Source organism: Chiloscyllium punctatum, chromosome 44, assembly GCF_047496795.1.
Source record: "Chiloscyllium punctatum isolate Juve2018m chromosome 44, sChiPun1.3, whole genome shotgun sequence".
Taxonomy (NCBI): Eukaryota; Metazoa; Chordata; class Chondrichthyes; order Orectolobiformes; family Hemiscylliidae; genus Chiloscyllium; species Chiloscyllium punctatum.
Window position 1 is genome coordinate 14,974,548 of NC_092782.1, and position 20,871 is coordinate 14,995,418.

A 20,871-nucleotide genomic window follows, 5' to 3' on the forward strand; every position below is an offset into this window, starting at 1 on the left:
ATGTAATGCATCTGTGAGTGTAAGGCAAAGATGCTGCCTTGGGGAAATGAACTGATAATGATTTCTCAAACACACTCATCCACATCTTTTGCTTTGTTGACACAATAGGTGTTTGTCAGATGATATCGTGAACGTAGTTGAATTACGGGAAAAGTTGAGGAGGCCAGATAACCATGGTATCTGATTGGAATGATAGAGAAGAATCTAGTCATTTTGCCTGACCCCATGTTATTCTGATATCACTTGCATATATTGTTCATGCACTATGTTTTAGTGGCTGTTTGCACGAAATATAGGGAGTGGATAAAGAGTGGAGCTGGAAAAAGCACACCGCAAGAAAAGGGGAGTTGACATTTTAGGTCCGAACCTTTTCATTTAAGATTGGGGGAGGGGAAGGAGGCTGAGAAATAAAGAGGTGAAAAAAGTGGGGCTGGGAGAAAAGTGGTATCTGCTGCCCTTGTCTAGGGTGAGGGAGCACTTGTGAATTACTGGAGTGGTGTTGTGTAAATGGTACACGCTGTTGCCACTGTATGGCACTGGAGAGAGTGAATGTTGGAAGGTAGTGGATGGAGGGCTCCTTTGAATGGAACTGCACTCATCCAAGTACAGAGTATTCAACCAGAGGACTGTTTTGGAGTGTCAAGTGGTGAACTACTCACCATAGAATTCCCAGCCTCTGATCTACTCTTGTAGCCAGTGTATTTATATGGCTGACCCAGTTTACTTTCTGGTTAATGGTAACTCCTCGGATGTTGATAGTGGGGTAATGGAAGTCAAGATCTTTAATCAGACTAGTAATGACATAACCCCATACGTAGGGTCAGATACATTACACTTCTCAATTCCAGTACAACTAGAAGAAAGTGGCAATCAGAAAGCCTATGAGGAAGAACACCTCATCTTCTGCCTTTTTTGCGTTTACAACCGTACGGCCTAAATATAGAGCTCACCCGTTTTCAAATCTCCTCACCACCGCACCACCCCTCCCCCCTCCCCCACCTTCCTGCCTCATCCCAGGCCCAGCCCAGCCTCTTCCCCACCCCCACCCCCATCCTGTTAATCTGACCTAACCTGTCCATCTTCCTTCCCATCTATCTGCTCCACTCTTCCCACTGACCAAGTACAGCCACCTCCTACTTGCATCCACGTTTCACCATCCCACTCACCACTTGGTACTCCAAAGCAGTCCATTATCTACAAAACCATAAGTCAGGAGCATGGCTGAATACTCTGTACTTGGATGAGTGCAGTTCCATTCAAAGGATCCGTCCATCCACTACCTTCCGACATTCACTCTCTCCAGTGACATGAAGTGGCAACAGCGTGCACCGTTTTACAAGACACCACTCCAGTAATTCACAAGTGCTCCCTCGACAGTACCATCCAAATCTGGAACCTCACCCTAGATAAGGGGCAGCCAAGCCACACAGCGTCCTGCCCTGAAATGACATCGTTGCCACTTCGCATTTGGCCCAGCAAATGTGACTCTCTTTCAGAGTAGCTGACTGACATCACGTGGACTGCAGCAGTTCAAGAAAACATGTCTGGGGAAATTGGGGATGGGTAATAAATGCTGGCTCAGTCGGTGACACCCACATTCCACAGTGAACACAAATTAATGGATGTGTCCATAATCTCATTAAATGATCTAAATAAATTGAACTCTTTTTTTTGTTCTAATCATTTGTAGCTTCATGTAAATGTTTTTCTTGTAAATCATCTGCCACTAATTATTTGTGCTTTAATTAGGTAAAGTAAAAGTGATTGTAATGCAAGATTTTTTTTTGACCACCAAAGGCAACTGAAATCCTTCCCTTTACACCAACTGTTTCTTTAAATATTTAAATGTCAATTACTTGCAGACAAAGGAGCTCTCTGGAGAAATTGAGACGCTGGTGACGTGGTTGAAACAAATAGGTGAATTGAAAATAAACTGTGAAGATCTGAATGAAGCTAAGCTTGAGGTAAGTCTCGCTATCTATTCAGGTCTCCTCTTGCAAATGATGTTTTCAGCCCTTGAAGTGGTGGGTACCGTTACGTACTTGTGGTCTGTTTTTAATTTCAAAACAAATTGGGTTGAACCAACTCTGCCTCTGATCATATGGAAAATTGCTGTATTCTAATCATTGGACAGAGTCTTTAAATCAACAACCTTTGAACTTGATTTGTGATTGAACATTTTTTTAATAGCTTCTCTAAAGTTTGGAAGCAGACTATTTGGTCCGTCGAGTCCACACTGACCCTCCTGAAGACTATCCCACCCAGAACCAGTCCCAACCCTGCATTTCCCAAGGCCAACCCACCTAGCCTGACATCCCCAGACATTGTGGGCAGTTTAGCATGGCCAATCCACCTAACCTGCACATCTTTGGATCGTGGGAGGAAACCGGAGCAGCCGGAGGAAACTCTCTCAGACTCAGGGAGAACGTGCAAAATCCAGACAGATAGTCGCCTGAGGCTGGAATCGAACCTGGGACCCTGGTGCTGTGAGGTAGCAGTGCTAACCACTAAGCCACCACATTGCCCAATGTTCTAATGGGGCTGTCAAATCTTTATTTTTGGAGTTCTCATATGACTTTTGTAACAATCCTGGACGAAGTGAGCATGAAATGTGCTCTCAATTCAGATTTGCACTGGTTAACTTATTGACACTTTGCTCAGAGATTCTGAAACACTGCAGTTCTGATTTTTTTTTTGCAAGACAAATATTTGTTACCTTTTGAGTGTTGGCAACAGTTGCACAAATGACAGAAACTGAAGGCTTTGCCAGTAAACATTTAAAAGTTTAGCATCTTCCAAAGAATCTCACTAAGCAGGAGGTGATGTTTGTAAGGGGAAGGAGATGAGTGGCTAAAAATTTAAAAGACTTTAATAGTTAACGCAATATCATCTACACACCAGTTTGCTGTACTGCTCCTCAATATTACCATCATCATAGAGTTATATAGCACGGAAACAGACCCTTTGGTCCAACTAATCAATACCGGTCAGATATCCTAAACTAATCCAGTCTTATTCGCCAGTATTTGGCCCATATCCCTCTAAGACCTTCCTATTCATCTAAGTATCCAAATGCCTTTTAAATGTTGAAATTGTACCAGCCTCCACCTCTTCCCCTGGCAGCTCATTCCATACATGCACCACTCTGTGTGAAAACAGTGCCCCTTCCATCCCTTGTATATCTTCCCCCTCTCCCCCTAAACCTATGTCCTCTAGTTTGGGCTCCCTCACTCTAGGGAAAAGACCTTAGCTGTTACCTTACCATACTCCAAACTACTACTGTTGGTTATGTCGAATGAAGGATCCGCAGTCACTTCAGGTCATATTTGACTGTCTCCACACTGTGGGGCAAAAATCTTTCTAGGAAGATCATCCCATATGTGTAAGCAGACTTCCTGATCCAACTTATAACCCTACACATGCACACACAGGGCGTTCTCTGCTAGTGTCTTTGCCTGGCTGAAATCTTTTGCCTCTTGTCCTCAGTGGTTGTCCGTGAGACAGTGTCAGTGCAGGTGTCTCATTTACAAGTGCATTTGGGTAAATTTTACATTGTCAAATGTCCATCATTTGCAGCCTGTGGTTAGCCGATGTTTTGAAGTAACTATAAATATAACCTGATTGCAGAAGTGTTCCTCCCACTCGCACATTGCGTTTGAAGCTGGATTGTAGTTGAGTGTATGGTATAGGCAGGCGGAGGTGGGTTTGGAATCTCCCCTCCCCCTAAAGTATGCCTTTTGATTCTCTTGCCATTAGAAACTTGTGAGCAGGTTCAATGAACGAATGGGGTCTTTAAACTGATAAAAGATGAGAAGTAGATACAGCAAAGTTACTTCCTCTTGAACCAGCACAACAGGGCAGAACTTTAAAATTAGAGCGAGATCATTCAAGAGTGAATTTAGGAAGTGTGGTTTCATTTAAGAGGGTATAGCAATTCTCTCCCAAAAAGGTAATACATGCTGAGGCCAAATTAAATTTTCAAAACTGAGATCAATAGGTTTTTGTTCAGTAATGATGCCAAGTGATATGGATCAAAGACCAGGAAATATAGTTGAAATACAAATATGGCATGCTCTGTGTGAATGTATATTGCAATAAGCTTCAGGGAGGAGAGGACTAAATAGCCTATTCCTGCTTCTGTAATGTATTGTAAACAGAATGTATGTTTCCTGCCTATTATCAGTATATTCTGTTGTGGAAGCAGTTATGTTTAGTAAAGAAGAGCGATTGGACAGACTGGGTTTGTTTTTCCTTGGAGCAGAGGAGTCTGAGAGGAGACATGATTGAGATAGATAAAATTCTGACAGGCACAGAGAGGAAAGAACTTTTCCCGTTAATGGAGGGAACGATGACCAAAGGTATAGATTGAAGGTAAGGGCCAGGAGGTTTAGAGGGGACATGAAAAAATTTTTTTGCGCTGAGAAAGTGGTGGGTAACTAGAACTCACTCACTGTAAGGATGGTAGCGACAGAAATCCTTGTCACATTTAACATAGAATACAGAACGTTACAGCACAATGCAGGCCCTTTGGCCCTCGATGGTTTCACAGATCAGTGCAACAATCTGAAGCCCATCAAACTACACTATTCCATTATCATCCATATGTTTATACAATGACCATTTAAATGTCCTTCCTTTACTGAGTAAAGAACCTACTTTTGACATCTGTCCTATATCTATCACCCCTCAATTTAAAGCTATGTCCTCTCATGCTAGCCATCACCATCTGAGGAAAAAGGCTCTCATTGTCCACCCTAGCTAATCCTCATCATCTTGTATGTCTCTATTCAGAACCTTCTTCTCTCTAACAATAACAGCCTCCAGTCCCTCAGCCTTTCCTCAACAGCATCGCTCCATACCAGGCAACATCCTGTTAAATCTCCTCTGCACTTTTTCCAAAGCTTCCGCATCCTTCTGATAATGTGGCAACCAGAATTGTACGCAATACTCCAAGTGCAGCCACATCAGCATTTTGTACAGCTGCAAAATGACCTTATGGCTCTGAAACTCAATCCCTCGACCAATAAAAGCTAACCCACCATACATCATCTTAACAACACTATCAAACTGGGTGGCAACTTTCAGGGATCTACGAACAGGGACACAGAGATCTCTCTCTTCTCCTCCACATTACCAAGAATCTTACCATTCGCACACTACTCTCTATTCCTGTAACTCCTTACAAAGTGAAACACTTCACACTTTTCTGCATTAAACTCCATTTACCACCTCTCAGCCCAGTTCTGCAGCTTATCTATGTTCCTCTGTAACCTGCAACATCTTTCCGCACCATCCATAACTCCAGCGACCTTAGTGAGATCCACAAATTTACTAACCCATCCTTCGACACTCTCATCCCGGTCATTTATAAAATAGACAAACAGCAGTGAGCTCAAAACAGGTCCTTGCGGTACACCACCAGTAACTGAACTCCAGGTTGAACATTTTCCCAACAACTACCACTCTGTCTTCTGTCAGCTCGCCAATTTCTGATCCAAACCACTAAATCACCCTCAATCCCATGATATTTCCTGCAATAGCCTACCATGGGGAACCTTATCAAACGCTGTGCTGAGATCCATATACATCACATCAACCGCTTTACCCTCATCCACCTATTTGGTCATCTTCTCAAAGAACTCAATAAGTTGTGAGAGGCACGACCTACCCTTCACAAAACCGTGTTGACTATCCCTACTCCACTTATTCCTTTCTAGATGATTATAAATCCTTTCCAACACTTTACGCACAACAGAAGTAAGGCTCACTGGTCTATAATTATGACGGTTGTCTCTACTTACCTTGACCAAGGAGACAACATTTGCTATCTTCCAGTGTTCTAGCACTATTCCTGTAGGCAATGACGACCTAAAGATCAATCTCCTCCCTGGCTTCCCAGAGAATCCTAGGATAAATCCCCTCAGGCCCAGGGGACTCCACACAGACAGTTGCCTGAGGCGGGAATTGAACCCAGGTATCTGGTGCTGTGAGGCAGCAGTGCTAACCACCATGCCACCCATAGGGCTTTCCTTGACACTACCTGCCAAAGACTTCTCATGTATGTTTAGGCAGGGTAGGGCATTCAATGCCCTTAATATTTAGATGTGCACTTGTGGTGCCATGGCTTACGAGGCTAAGGGCACATTATCTGGGCTGACACCAACTGTTAACGTTAACCTGAGAATAAAACATTTTTTTTTAAAAAGTTACATGATTTACATATGAAAGAAGTGAAACTATCACGGTCATTCCAACAGATGAGCGACTTAACAAACAATCCAGGTATTTTTCAATGTATATCACACTGTAAACATTTGCTATAAATTCTGTCTTACAATTGTGTCCTCCACAACCACTTGATGAAAGAGTAGTGTTCCGAAAGTTAGTGCTACCAATTAAACCTGTTGGACTATAACATAGTGTTGTGTGATTTTTAACTTTGAGGCTAAAGGCCAAGTGCTGGAAAATGGGATTAGAATAGTGGGAAGTGGTTTATTTCGGCATAGACTCAATGGGCAGAATGTCCTTTTTTTTTTTGATGCTGTACACCTACATTTCTATGACTCCATTTTCTTGTCCTGTGTATCACAATTAAATGTTTCCAGCAGCAAGCTTTTGAGAGATTTGAAATAGTTATTTATTCTCACACCCTTACCAGAATTAAATGTGACTTCTCTCGCTCATTCTCACATGCCCACACACTTGTGATCTGTTGCAGGTAATGATTATAAATTATCATCAGTCTTCGGTTTATGATCTCTTGTCTCCTACAAGCCAGGTCTGGTTTGTTGATTGAAGATGCCATCTTAAAGTTTAATCAAGGCTCTTTGTAAGTTGGTAGGTTGTCATTGGACTGTGATGTACCTTGTAATTTGAAGGGGGTTGGTTTTCAGATAAGATTTTAAATGGAGTTGGTTATTGTGCTGGCTACCTGATATAATGTAGCTTGTTTCCAAATTTGATTCCGACTGAGCTGTTACATTTGTGCCTTTTGGTGGAGCTGCCTGCAACATTTTTAGCACTTTTTTCCTGATGGTGTGTATGTCAATTCCAGTAGCTCAGTTCTTGTTGAACATGTTCTTCTAGTTTGGAGTGGAGAAACCATTCGCAATACAGTAGAAAGTTGATGGAGTCCATTCACTTCCCTTCCTGCGGTAAATTAGTTTGCACGGTTTCCAAGTGTCCAAAATTAAACTGGCTGCAAGTTCTTCAATCGTTTTATGTTGGTCCATCGTTTAAGGAACATGGGAGCAGCTCATTCAATTTATTGAGCCTGTCTTACCATGATCAGATCGAGAACAATCTCATTGAATGGCAGAACAGATCCAATGAGCTGAATGGCCTACTACTTCCACGACTTATGGTCTTAGACTGCACCTCCTCAACAAAGCCATGGGGTATGATTTCCTTGCATCAACCCAATTGATTCCTGGTAAGAAACTTGTAAGTTTCAACATCTCCTGTTTTTCTAGCTCTAGAGGATATAGATCCATGCAGCTTCCTCAATCTTTCCCCAGAGATTAGCCCTTCATTCCAGGAATCAGTCTGGACATCTACAGTGCTCCAGATGTGCGCACACCAATGCTTGGTATAATTACAGAAAGACTTCTTTAACTCATGCACTAAGTCATAATACCATCTGCCTCCCTAATTGCTCAACACAGTCCGACATTAACAAGAATACCTTGGGTCCTTTTAGGACACGAACAATTCTTAATCTCTCATTAAGTTTCTGTTACTGACCAATTTGGTGATATTTTATTTGGCTTTTGTATTCAAATCATAAAGACTGTGAATGGCCGGGCCTAATCGGTAATCCTTGTACTAACCCTGCAGTCACATCCTGTCATCTAAAGAATTTATTTTCTACTGTTATTTCCTGTTAAACAATTGTTGTCACTACATTGCCCCCTATCCATGAATGCAAATTTGGCTTACTAACCTGTGCAGGACCTTTTTTTTATTAAAAACTTTCCAAAAATCAAAATACATCACCTCTACCGGTTCCTCCTTATCAAATACACATTGACCCTGCCTGACCTTACCTATATTTTCAAATTGTCCAGTTACATGAACAAATGGGCTTCCAAATCCCACCTGAGTTTGGAAGGCACTTACCATCTGAAAGAGAGCCCCTGCTGATCCATTCTGCTATATTCTACTTTTGGTTTTAAAGATTTTGTAGAGAAAGCATTTTGAAAATATTTTCTGTTCCTTTTCTGAGCTTTCCAACAGACGTGAATTTGAAGTCTTGTTCCTCTGATTGTTCAGTTAATAGAATAATCAAACAATACACTGCACAAACTCTCTTTATGTCCTGGTTAATCCCGAAGTGATATGTTTTCTATTGCTGTGTTTCTACTTTCAATTAAATATTCACTTTTCAGATTTTTTTTTTCTCTGACTGGAATATAACTTGTGCTGTCACAGTTTCTGCTTTAGTAAAGGTGCAGGCACACTATGGGGTAGAATTAATCTCTGAGAAACAGTTCTGTTAAATTGCAACCCCTCCACCCCTAGTTATCAGAGCAAATGTCTTTCTGCAGAGCGTCTTTGTTGGTATTAAGTCTGTTTTATTGGATCTGGATCCAGTGAAGCCAGAGGGAAGAAAGCACAGTTCCTTGGGTGCTTTGCTTCAGGTTTCATTCACTGAGTCTCACGTCTCTTTCCAGCCCCCCCCACCCCCCCCAAGCTTTGGATGGGGTGTCAAACTGCCTCAAGCAGTTGCTAACCTTATCGTATAGGTGAACTGGGAGCAGGCAATAAAAAAGCTTGCATTTATATGGCATCTTTCACATCCTCTGGCTGCAAAGCACATCTATGGTAGTACTTTTTGAACTGTAGCCACTGTTCAGTCATGTTTCCCTACATTACTGTTGACACGTGCCACCATTCCACTAACAATGTTGATGTTGTCGTTGTACAGTACAAAAGAGGCCCTTCAGCCCATCAAGTATGTGCCAACCTATCTGCATTATTCCCACTGTCCAGCACTTAGGCTTGAACATTATGACATTTCAATGCTTTTTAAGAGGTTGAGGTTTTCTGCCTTCCAGATTCTGACCACTACCTCCCTCAGTATTGAGCCTTTGAATAAGAGGAACAGCTGCTTCCTGTCCACTTGGTTCATGCCCCTTGTTAAAAGATTATGAGCAGATCATTGATTTTTGGGGTTTTATTTTGAAATGATATAGACAGCAAGGTAAATGTCAGCCCAGGATAAGGAGCTGGAACACCCCTGCCCCTCCAACGGGATGGGCTAACTCAATAGTGCCCTTGAGTTAGAATGCCACCTAAAATGGCAACTTTGTTGTGCTCATGGCCTGAGAATTGGTCTTGAACCATGACTCTGGGGCCTGAGCATTGTCAACATGCTGCTCTGTGTGTGTGTGTGTGTGTGTGTGTGTGTGTGTGTGTGTGTGTGTGTGTGTGTGTGTGTGTGTGTGGATCCATTGTTCACATGGCAAACACTTTGTTCCCTGTTAATTTTGGGCTGAATTCATTCCTAACTGCGAGGGTGCGCATGGACTCTTTCAGTGTCAGTCTTGCCTTTTTACTGTTGAGAGCTCTGGTCTGAGCAGAGATCCCTCAAACCTTCCAGCAGGATTGGGAATTGGGGACTGGGGGTGGGTGTAGGGTTTGCGCATAATGAGCAACTATGAGTTGAGGGGGGGGGAAAAAAAGAAGATTTTCCCACCCAGTGAATAGTCAAGGTCTGGAGTGCACTGCCTAGAAATCTGGTGGAGAAAGTGAGGACTGCAGATGCTGGAGATCGGGATGGGGTGGGGGCGGGGCGGAAGGACATGAGAATGGCACTAAGTCAAAATACTCCAAGCTTGTGCACTCAATGGGCTGAATGAACTTCTTCTGAACCATAACAATTCTGCGATCTTAGGACTCCTTTTTGGTCTTGTTGACACTGATCCTTTTCCTGACCCCTACCACTTAAATTCTTCCTGCCAGCTGTAACCATCCCCAATCACCTATACTTTCCTTTTTAGTTACTGGCCAATCCTTTTCACTGACGAGAAAAGTCTGCCCCACATTCTTAACTTGAGACTTGGCCTAAAATGATTCCATTGAAAACTTTAGTCACCTTTCCACAGAAGGACATCCCAGATGCTGAGCAGAGGAGCCGGCCAAGGCTACAGGAGGAGACGGTGGTTAAGCGGTAATGTCGATGACCTGTTAATCCAGAACCCCATCTTAATGTTGTCGGGCTCACTGGTTCGAATCTCAGCACGGCTGGTGGTGAGAAAAAAAAGTGTGAAACAATGAAAAGTTGGCCTAATGGGAACTGTCAATTGTTGTAAGAAAAAAAAAAATCAATCCTTCGAAGGAAGGAAATCTGCCAGCCTTGTGGTCTAGCCTACATGTGACTCCAGATGTACCCAAATAGTTGACAAGTAACTTGCGTCTGGGTAAAATTAGGGGTAGGCAATAAATGTTGGCCTAGTCAGTAAAGCCCACATCCCATGATCCAATTTTAAAAAGTCTGAATAGTATTAAGAACATTACACTGTCACCTTTTGTCACAGCAAACGTGGAAAGATCAGGAAGTATGAGCTAATTGGTTATCTTGAGGAATGCACACACTCCAGGGATTGAAATTCACTGTATTATTCTCTGAAAAGGAAGGGGCTGGGAAATCTGAATACAATTTAATTGTTTGACTCCCGACTTCTTGCCAATGCCTCATTCGGCGAAGAATAAAAGATATGACAGTTTGGTGCCAGGTTCCAAGCAAGGAGCTGTGTTTCTCTTTACTTTAACCACTTCATTTTTTTTTGTGAACCGAGTTCTCTTCACCCAAACAATTTTTCTGCAAATCTACAAACTGAAGAAATAATATGTCCTGCTTGACGATCAGTAATCGAGTTGGACCATGCTCTAACCATGGGTGGTGAGAAGAATGGGGAATGTTTATCTAGCTTTTCCCATAGTTGCAGACACTAAATGATGTCTACTTTTTCTTACTGGTCAATCCTGATGAGAAAGTGATGACAACCATCTGATGAAGGAGCAGTGCTCCAAAAGCTAGTGCCTCCAAATAACCCTGTTGGATTATAACCTGGTTTTGAGAGATTTTTAACTTTGTCCACCCCCAGTCCAACATTGGCTCCTCCAAGTCCATTCTAGCAGTCAACTGCCAAAACTTGAAGCATCGTGTCAGACTCAAAATGTTAACTGTTTTTCTCTCTCTCTCTCTCTGCATATGTGACCAGACCCACTGAGTTTCTCCAGTGCTTTCTGCTTTTATTTCTGATTTCCAGCAACCGCAGTATTTTATTTTAACTATCAGAGCTTCCTTCGTGTGAAGCCATTTTTAATTATTGCTTTTTGCTACAATGACCGTTGTGCTGCTTTCATTAACAGTCTAATAAGGAAGTTAATGTTTGTTTTAGGGGAAGTAACCAGCGTGGATTCTTATTATCAGCATCTGACAGAAATGAAATGCATTTCTTAACACATTTTAGTTGCCCTATTTAATGTATCACTTTTTATTCGTAATAAGTATGTCAAGCGCATGTAGTTTTGCTGTAGCTACAGTTTCTCTTGCTTTCCTGCTTAATCCCCTTTTATTAGTCAGCGGTTAGAAACCCTGAGTAAAAGTGAAACTAATTATTTATCATTAACGTTTTCTGACCTCCGTTTCTCAACCCCTCTTTTTTTTTTGGGTGTTTTCCTTTGTGGCCGTGGAATTCTGTGCCAAAGAAAGCAGCTGATGCCATTCAGGGGCTGGGAAATCAGCATTCAGCTCAAGGCTTTAAGGAGTTAGATACGGTCATTTAAGGCTAAAGGGATCAAGGGGTATGGGGAGAAAGTGGGAATAGGGACTGAGTTAGATGATCAGCCATGATCATATTGAATGACTGAGCAGGTTTGAAGGACTGAATTGCCCACTCTTCCTATTTTCTATGTTTTGTGGCTTTGGGCTAAATAGCAGAGCGAGTATCTTTTAGGCCTATGCTTGAGACTGTATGTAAAACTCATCAAAGATTCATGCAATGATTGCATGAGTTCTGTACTTCTGGTTTGATTGCGGAATGTGTGGCACTGGAAAAGCACAGCTGGTCAGGCAGCATCCAAGGAGCAGGAGAGTCGATGTTTCTGCATGAGCTCTTCATTAGGAATGTGTCTGCAGTCCTCACTTTTTCTCCCTGAGGAATGTAACTATCAAACTGGCTTACTCCTGCTTTTTACTTGATGTTTGTGTTTTCAAGATGAGCTGGGCTGGGTTGGGTTCTGGAGTGAGGATGTGTTTGGAGTCCAGTCTGTCAGGAATTCTTTGCCTAGTCCTATTGGAGGTACAGGCTGACCAGCACCCTCCTGGCAACTGAATCTACAAGGGTGTAGCTAGATGTCCCTCCTGTGTAAATTAGCAACTAAAAATCATAACAATTGCTCTCTCCTGCAGGGGGAGGCAGGTCAGATTCAATCCAGCCATTTTATAACCTTATCCCTTCCTGTTCTGACCAAACTCTGATTAAAAACAGTGCTGGAGAAACTCAGGAGGTCTGGCAGATTCGTGACAGGAGGAACAGCGTTAATGTTTCGAGACCAATGAACTGCTGTTCTGAATTCTGTCTCTCTCTCTCTCGCCACAGATGCTGAGTTTCTTGTTAATCCTTGTTAATTTTATCTTTGATCACCAACATCTAAAGTATTTGGCTTTCATCTTAATTATTTGTTTGGATTTCCTGGTTTTTAACTTGGAACTCAAAGGTTAAGTCCAGTGAGAGATAAAAGATGAACAAAAAGGTGCTGTTATCTGGAATATTTTTCTGCATCTTTTAGTTATTTACACGTTTCTTTTCAAACTTTTCTCCTGGCTCATTTCAATTGCTTCATGTGATGTGGATAGAAGAGAGCAATTAGAGAAAGGAAAATGGAGCCATTTTTAAAAAAAATCTAGAGATCAATTTTGGCTTTGCACTGGATTCAAAAATACGACCATCTGATTTGTTAACATCTTTCTGACCTTAGGGAGATGGTAGATATCCACAAGAGATTCACCACATGTTTATTGTCATTGCTATTAGGCAGGAACTCTGGAGCATAAATTGGGAAAAGATATTCTCAAGGAAATGCACAATAAAAATGTGAAGGTTTTTTTAGGGAGCACTTGCTGCAAGTGCTGAATGTTTCTCACTGAAGCAAGGAAGGGATGGTAGGGTGAAGAAAAATTTACTTTAATGTTGAGGAAGTAAGGATTAGACAGGGCTCTAGAAGATTACAAGGCAACCAGGAAGGAACTGAAGAATGGACTTAGGAGAGCTGGAAGGAGGCATGAAAAATCTTTAGCGAGCAGAATTAAGGAAAACCTCCAAGGAGTTCCCCACTTCTGAGAGGAACAAGAGGATGGCTAGAGTGAGGGTAGGGCCGATCTGGGATAGTGGGGGAAACTTGTGTCTGGAGTCGGAGAGGGAAGACAAGTCCTTAATGAATACTTTTTGTGTTTCAGTATTCACTACTGAAGGGGACCTTGTCATTTGTGAGGACAGCGTGAAATGGGCTGATATGCTCAAACAGGTTGATGTTAAGAAGGAGAACATGCTGAAAATCTTGAAAAGTAGAAGTCCCTGGGCTAGATGGGATGTACCCAAGGTTACTAGGGGAAGCGAGGGAAGAGATTGCTGCACCTTTGACGATAATTATTGGACAAGATTCTGAGAGACAGGATTTATGATTTATTTGGAAAAGCATAGCTTGATTAGAGATTGTCAGTATGGCTTTGTGAGGGACAGGTCATGTCTCTGAAACCTTCCTGAATTCTTTGAGGATGTGACAAAACCTATTGATGAAGGTAGAGCAGTGGCTGTGGTGTACATGGATTTTACCAAGGCATTTGATAAGGTTCCCCATAATAGGCTCATTCAGAAAGTAAGGAGGCATGGGATACTAGGAAATTTGGCTGTCTGGATTTAGAATTGGCTGTCTCATAGATGACAGAGGATGTTAACTGATGGAAAGTATTCAGCTTGAAGCTTGGTGACCAGTGGTGTTTCGCAGGGATCTGTCATGGGATGTCAGTTATTTGATTTTTATCAATGGCTTGGATGAGGAAGTGGAAGGGTGGGTTAGTAAGTTTGTCGATGACATGAAGGTTGGTGGAGTTGCGGATAGTGTGGAGGGCTGTTATATGTTGCAATGGGACATTGACAGGATGCAGAACTGGACTGAAAAGTAGTAGATGGAGTTCAACCTGGAAAAGTGTGAACCAATTCGTTTTGGAAGGCCGATGTTGAATGCAGTTTACAGGGTTAAAGACTGGATTCTTGGCAGTGTGGAGGAATGGAAGGATCGTTGGGTCCCCATCTGTAGATCCCTCAAAGTTGCCACTCAAGTTCACAGCATTGTTAAGAAGGCATATGGTGTATTGGCTTTTATTAGCCAGGGGATTGAGTTTAAGAGCCACGAGGTTTCGCTGCAGCTCTACAAAACCCTGGTTAGACCACACTTGGCATATGGTGTTCAGTTCTGGTCGCCTCAATATAGGAAGGATGTGGAAGCTTTAGAGAGGGTGCAGAGGAGATTTACCAGGATGTTGCCTGGACTGGAGGGCATGTCTAATGAAGAAAGATTGAAGGAGCTTGGGCTTTTCTCATTGAAGTGAAGAAGGATGAGAGGTGACTTGATAGAGGTCTGCAAGATGATGAGAGACCTAAATAGAGTGGATAGCCAGAGACTACTTCCTGTGGTGGAAATGTGCCTCACAAAAGGGCATAACTTTAAGGTGATTGGAAGAATGTTTAGGGGAGATGAGAGAGGTAGGTTCTTTACGTAGTGGTGGGTGTGTGGAATGCACTGTCAGAGGTGGTGGTAGAGTCAGAGACATTAGGGCCATTTAAGCGATTCTTGAATAGGCACATAGATAGTAAATGGAGGGGGTGTAGGTCAGTTTGATCTTTTGAGTAGGATAAAAGGTCAGCACAACATTGAGGGCCAAAGGGCCTTTTATTGAGGTGTTCTGTTTTAAGACTGTTTTCTTCCCAGAGGAGATCAAAGTTGACCTCTGCTAAATTTATTCCTGTTGCCTGCCAATAATTTTAAAGCAATTGATTGACTTTAGTTGAGACGACTCAAATATCCTTCCAGGTACCTGCTCTGCTCTAACTCTGGCCTTTTGAGCATCGCCAGTTTCCAAGCGTTTGACGTTTTTGATGGCTGTACATCAACTGTTTTGTCCAGAAGCTCTGGGATTTATTCTCCAGATCCCTCTAGTTCTGTCTTCCTTTTGTGTCACTCATCCGGCCGGCATTTTGGTCATCTGCCCTGTCTCCTTTTGTGTTTCAACACCAGATTTAATTTTGGGGCATTTTCCTACATGGTTTAGGTACTGTACAGATGGGAAGTGTTGCCATCTCTTCCCTAGGATGAATTGGACGAGGTTGGAGGTTGCATATAGTTGAACGGAAATTTTATTTTGCACTGTTGTGGCCTGGGGCGGATTGGAGCCCAGAGATGTCTGCACAGGGTAAGTGCAGTTCTCAACCTAGACTTCCCAATTCTGTTTTTCATTTCGCTTTCCTCTCTCCCTGTTTCAGCACCTGAGAAATAACCTGCAGGAGAGAAGGCATCTGTGGCTGCGGAACATCTGTGACTTGGAGGAGCAGAAGCTGGCTGTGGATCGGGAGTATGTCAGGCTGGCGAGCAACTTTCGAAGGAGCAGAACAGAGCAACTGCACCTGAGGAAGAGAGAAGCCGCTAGGTGCGAAGAGTGAAGTAGGAACAATCTGCTGGGTTCTGGGCGAGTGGCAATTACTGATGATAAAGGGTCAGGCACTTGGATGTTCCAATTACAGACACACAAAGACAGACACACACACAAAGTTTAGATAATTCCTCTCCATGAGATTTCTGCTAGCGAGGATGTTCAGACAAGGGACACAACTTTGAACAACCCAGTTCTAATGTGAATGTGCTTCTTAATCTCAAGAGTCAAATTTGGCTGGTCAGCCTAGACTCCTTCCTTGATGGCTTGCATGGATACTCTTCAACACTTTACTTGTTTCCATAGAGATAATGATGCTATTTCCTTCCTACACGTTCACCTTAGGTTGTTGCTTCATATCTGGTGCCCTGCAGACTCACTCTCGCAATCAGTGTGACCCTGATTTCAAGCCATCCTTTCACCACTACTTCCTCCAATATTTAGAGAGTTGTGGTGTTGCTTGATTTGACTAGGTCCTTGTCTTTCAAATTGTGTTTTTGCTGGGATGATTTCCAGCGCATGTAAAGCTATTGGTTCTACGGGAATCTGGATGACCTCTGTTTTAGCCTTTGTACTCTCTTCTTAGATTGCTGCTCTTGACAGTTCACAAGCAATGTACATTTGCTTTCCTTGCTTCTAAAGTTCTAGAGTCATACAGGCCAGAAACAGCCCCTTCGGTCCAACTTGTCCATGCAGACCAGATATCCTAAAATAATTAGATTAGATTACTTAGTGTGGAAACAGGCCCTTCAGCCCAACAAGTCCACACCGCCCCGCCGAAGTGTAACTCACCCATACCCCTACATCTACCCCTTACCTAACACTACGGGCAATTTAGCATGGCCCATTCACCTGACCTGCACATTTTTGGACTGTGGGAGGAAACCGGAGCACCCGGAGGAAACCCACGCAGACACGGGGAGAACGTGCAAACTCCACACAGAGAGTCGCCTGAGGCGGGAATTGAACCCGGGTCTCTGGCGCTGTGAGGCAGCAGTGCTAGTCCCATTTGCCAGCATTTGGCCCATATCCCTCTAAACCTTTCCTAATCAGGTACCCATCCAGATGCCTTTTAAATGTTGTAATTGTACCAGCCTCCACCACCTCTGGGAGTTAATTCCATCCATGCACCATCGTCTGCTGATAAAGTTGCCCCTTAGGTTCCTTTTAAATCTTTCCCCTCTCACCTTACACCTATGCCATCTAGTTTGGACTCCCCTACCCTAGAGAAAAGACCTTGACCCTATTCACCCTAACCATGCATCTCACAATTTTAGAAACTTTTATGAGGACACCGCTCAGCCTCCGACACTCCAGGGAAAACAGCCCCAGCCTATTGAGCTTCTCCTACAGCTCAAATTCTCCAACCCTGGCAACATCCTTGTAAATCTTTTCTGAACCCTTTCAAGTTTCACAACAAGCATCTTATAGCAGGGAAACCAGAATTGAACACCACAGTCTAATAGTGGCCTAACCAATGCCCTATACAACAATCGCCTCCCATATTAATATCCAAATGGTTCCTCTGCAAACTAAGTAATGTTTTTTGCAAACACGTTTGAGCAAATAGAAGCAGTTTGAGGTAGATATTTTAAAGTGGCTTGTAGTTAGACTTTGTTTGCCCCAAGCAGATATTAAAATGATCACTAACAAAGACAATACTCGGTACTTCCTTCTCCTATTTGATGAAATCATTCAGTTTGTGTGAACTCTCACGTTGCAAGTGCAATGGGTTGTCCTTGTTGCATAAGGGTTACTCCAAGTCTTGCAGGCGCCACATGACGAGGTTACTTCGTCACACCTCTAGTCCTGCTCTCGCTAGTTATTTGATTCTAATGGAAGCTGCTGCTTATTTTGTAACCCAGTACCTCTTATACGCCCTTAACGATGAGATTACAGAGAAGATCTTACTCTGAGGACAAGTTAGGCCAGAGTTTTACTGAATAGTTCACACGTGCGACAAGTGATTGTTCTGCTTTTCAAATCCATTGGTTGCTGCACCTCCTTATCTTGGCCAGGGAAAGTCCATTTGCTGTCTGCACATCACCTTCAGGCTCCAGTCTGGACTTTAAACGTTAACTTGCTCTCTCTCCTTGGATGTTGCCTGACCTGGGAGCTCCAGCGTTTGTTGTTTTCAGTACAGATACCAGCATCGGCAGCAATTTGCTCCTACATGGTATTTCTATTACTCATCAGTTCTTTTTTTTTAAAAAAACGACTCCATGTAATCACTCTCTCCCTAACTCCTGACTGTGGGGTGCAACTTTTTATGTGCTCAGATTTTTAAGATCAATTCAGTCAGTAATTCTACCACAAAATAGAATAAGATCCAATTCTGTCTCCTGTCTCTCTTTCATTCCACAATAGCAGGGAGTGGAGGATGCTTCGACATTTTAGCACACTTCCCCCAGTTTCAATGCCGCAGACCTATCACTTCCTTGCTGTTTGTATCAGTAGCTGGTGTTCTCCAGCTACCCCACTCACATCGGGCTTCAAATGGGTGGGTGGGTAGGTCGGTGGGTAGGTATAGGCCTGTGTGCTTTGTGGCTCCCATAGGTTCCACACAACAATAGAGGTCACATTGACGATGGCTAGCCAGCCTGTATACTAAGGGAACAATTGCCTTTCTCTGACCCTTTTTAAGGTCTGGGTTGAGGGACATGGAATCACGGCAATGCAAATTTGAACAGGTCAGAGGGACTGACTGACCTATCCCAAGGTGCTGCGTTTCCTTTTGGTGTTGGCCTGAGACACTGTCAAAGTGAGCACCAGGTGGTCCACTAAAATTCCCCCAGCAATGCAGATTTTTGTTTCGTGCCAGCGTCAAGGCTAACAGGAATGGAGAATTGAGGTCACAATCCCAACAAATAGTGGAACAGTCTTGAGGGGCCAAATGGCCTATTCCTGTACCTGATTTCTTATAACCCTACATTCGATGTCTGCACCAGACTTCCACTTTCCACAAAAACTGTCCTTGCCCTTTCAGTACTTACTTTAAAAAAAAATCTCTTGTGAAGCACAATGTTTTATCAAAATCAGAATATTCATTCACCAGTGACAATAAATCACAGTAAAAATCGAATGGGGAATGCTTTATTGTGCTACGAAACTGAAATTTTAAAATAAAATGCCAGAAGGAGTTCTTCTAAACTTCTGGCAGCTTCAGCATTAACACCACTAACAAAGCAGATATATTCAAAAGATAATGACCATTGTGCGAGTTAACTGCAGTTCAGCTTTACTGGCTTGCCTAAGTTATTCAGGGAAGTTGGAATTTGGAAATATTCACACGGGTGTGGGTGCTTTTTAACTTTTGGGTTTGATGTTTGGAAGGCAGGAGAGCCACCAAGTCTGAGCTTCACTGTGCACTGTCACCAGTGTTTCAGGAGGATTCCAAGGCAAGGGGTTTGCCACTCATTACGCAGGTGTTTGCTGCTTAAATGTCACTGTCAACTTGTGGCTTTCTGCTGGTTTAACAGGCTGCAGGAACTTGAAGCCCAGAAGCAGCTAACGGAGACAGCGGCAACTGCCCTCGAACTTCAGCTGAACCAAGTTTCTCAACAGCTCGAAGATCTGCAAAACGAGGCAAGTTTGATCCTCTCCAAAGTGCCTGTAGCAGCTGTGTGTGTCTTGTTTTGTCTGTGGGGTTGACTGACTGTGTGTTTCATATCTAGATTGCTTGAGAATTCTTTCATTGTTGAACTGTTTTGACACTTTAGTATTAGTCAGTATTGAAGGAAGTGAAGGAACTTGTGTGGGTGGTTACTTGTATATTTAAGACGTTTTGTGTATTTTAATCACTTTAACCATAGGTTTATTTTAGTAAACTGGTCTTAAAATACAGCTACAGTTCTTGTCATAAAATCAATTCCAGTTGGAGTTGTATCAGAACCTAGTTACACCCATATGCAGCTACCATATTGTATTTGAGGTGTGTATACGAGCAAAGTAGCAAGTGCAATTTATTTGTGTAATTAACTTGCAGCAAACCAGTTTTTCATGCTGTTTTCAGGTCTTTGACAAGAATGCTGCATTAGCCTCAGTCAGAACCGGCACAGAAGTGTTACAGCATGAACTGGAGGAAGCAGTGACGGGGCGGCAGCGTCTCCAGTCAATAAATCAAGCTCTATCAGACGCTATCAAAACCCTCGAACAAAAACTCAACCAGCAGCAAAGTAAGTAAACTTCACAATGAATTTCCACAGGCTGTACCTTTGAACAGAAAGTGATCCTGATATTTTTGTGTGTTTTGGAATATGCAGCAAGCTTGCGGTTCCTGAAATGGGAAAACAGGATTCTTTTGCAGTGTGTTTACAGTTGGTGACAATTGTGATTTTTTTTTTTCTTTTGTAACTCATCTCTTGGGAAATAGTTTTAGAGTTTGGACGGTATTTCAAATTGCACTCCAAGGCGTAGACTTGAATGTGAGCAGAAGTTGAAATCTTTCAACATGTAAATTTATTCCAATTATTGGGAATCAAAACAGTTGTGTGGATCAATTGTATATGGGTGCAGAGTGTGGATGCAAGTTTTACTTGAAATTCACTTTGGGTTTGGTCAGGTGACCAACTTTATTTTGTAAAGTTGATCTGTTTAACTTCCCCTGAGAAAGTGAAAGAGTGTTAACTTTTGAATGTTAACTCTGCATCATTACTTAAGCCCTCAGCAAATGTGGAATGAGGTAAATAAGATCAGAAAGTTTAACGTGTGTCTTGTGGATTGGTGTGGGAGAAATGGGTTTTGACTTGTGGGGCGCCAGCATCAGTTCAGGGCAGAAAGAGATCTACCTTTTCCAGGCAGACTTCACTTAAACTCTGCTCGGACCAGTGTCCTGGTGAATTGTTTCAGTAGGATGGAAAGGGGATATTAAACTAAGGTAAAAACAATGACTGCAGATGCTGAAAACCAAATACTGGATTAGTGGTGCTGGAAGAGCACAGCAGTTCAGGCAGCATCCAACGAGCAGCGAAATCGACGTTTTGGGCAAAAGCCCTTCATCAGGAATAAAGGCAGTGAGGATATTAAACTAAACTGACTAATTATGCAAAAGGCACATGTGAAATGCAATCTCAAATGTTAATGGGAAAGGACAAGGCAATAATAATACAGGGTAGCAATATGGTAAGGATAACCACAGTGTGATAGTGAGGGATAGT

The 20,871-nt window shown here is 42.7% G+C and overlaps 1 protein-coding gene across 1 annotated transcript in view; it reads left to right on the forward strand.

Moving 5' to 3' along the window:
• Positions 1–20,871, forward strand: part of lrmp (lymphoid-restricted membrane protein) — a 165,181-nt gene that overhangs the window by 67,678 nt on the left and 76,632 nt on the right. The window contains 4 exon segments of the mRNA XM_072562048.1: positions 1,863–1,964; positions 15,549–15,712; positions 19,195–19,300; positions 19,728–19,890. Coding sequence (XP_072418149.1) covers positions 1,863–1,964; positions 15,549–15,712; positions 19,195–19,300; positions 19,728–19,890 — 535 coding nt within the window.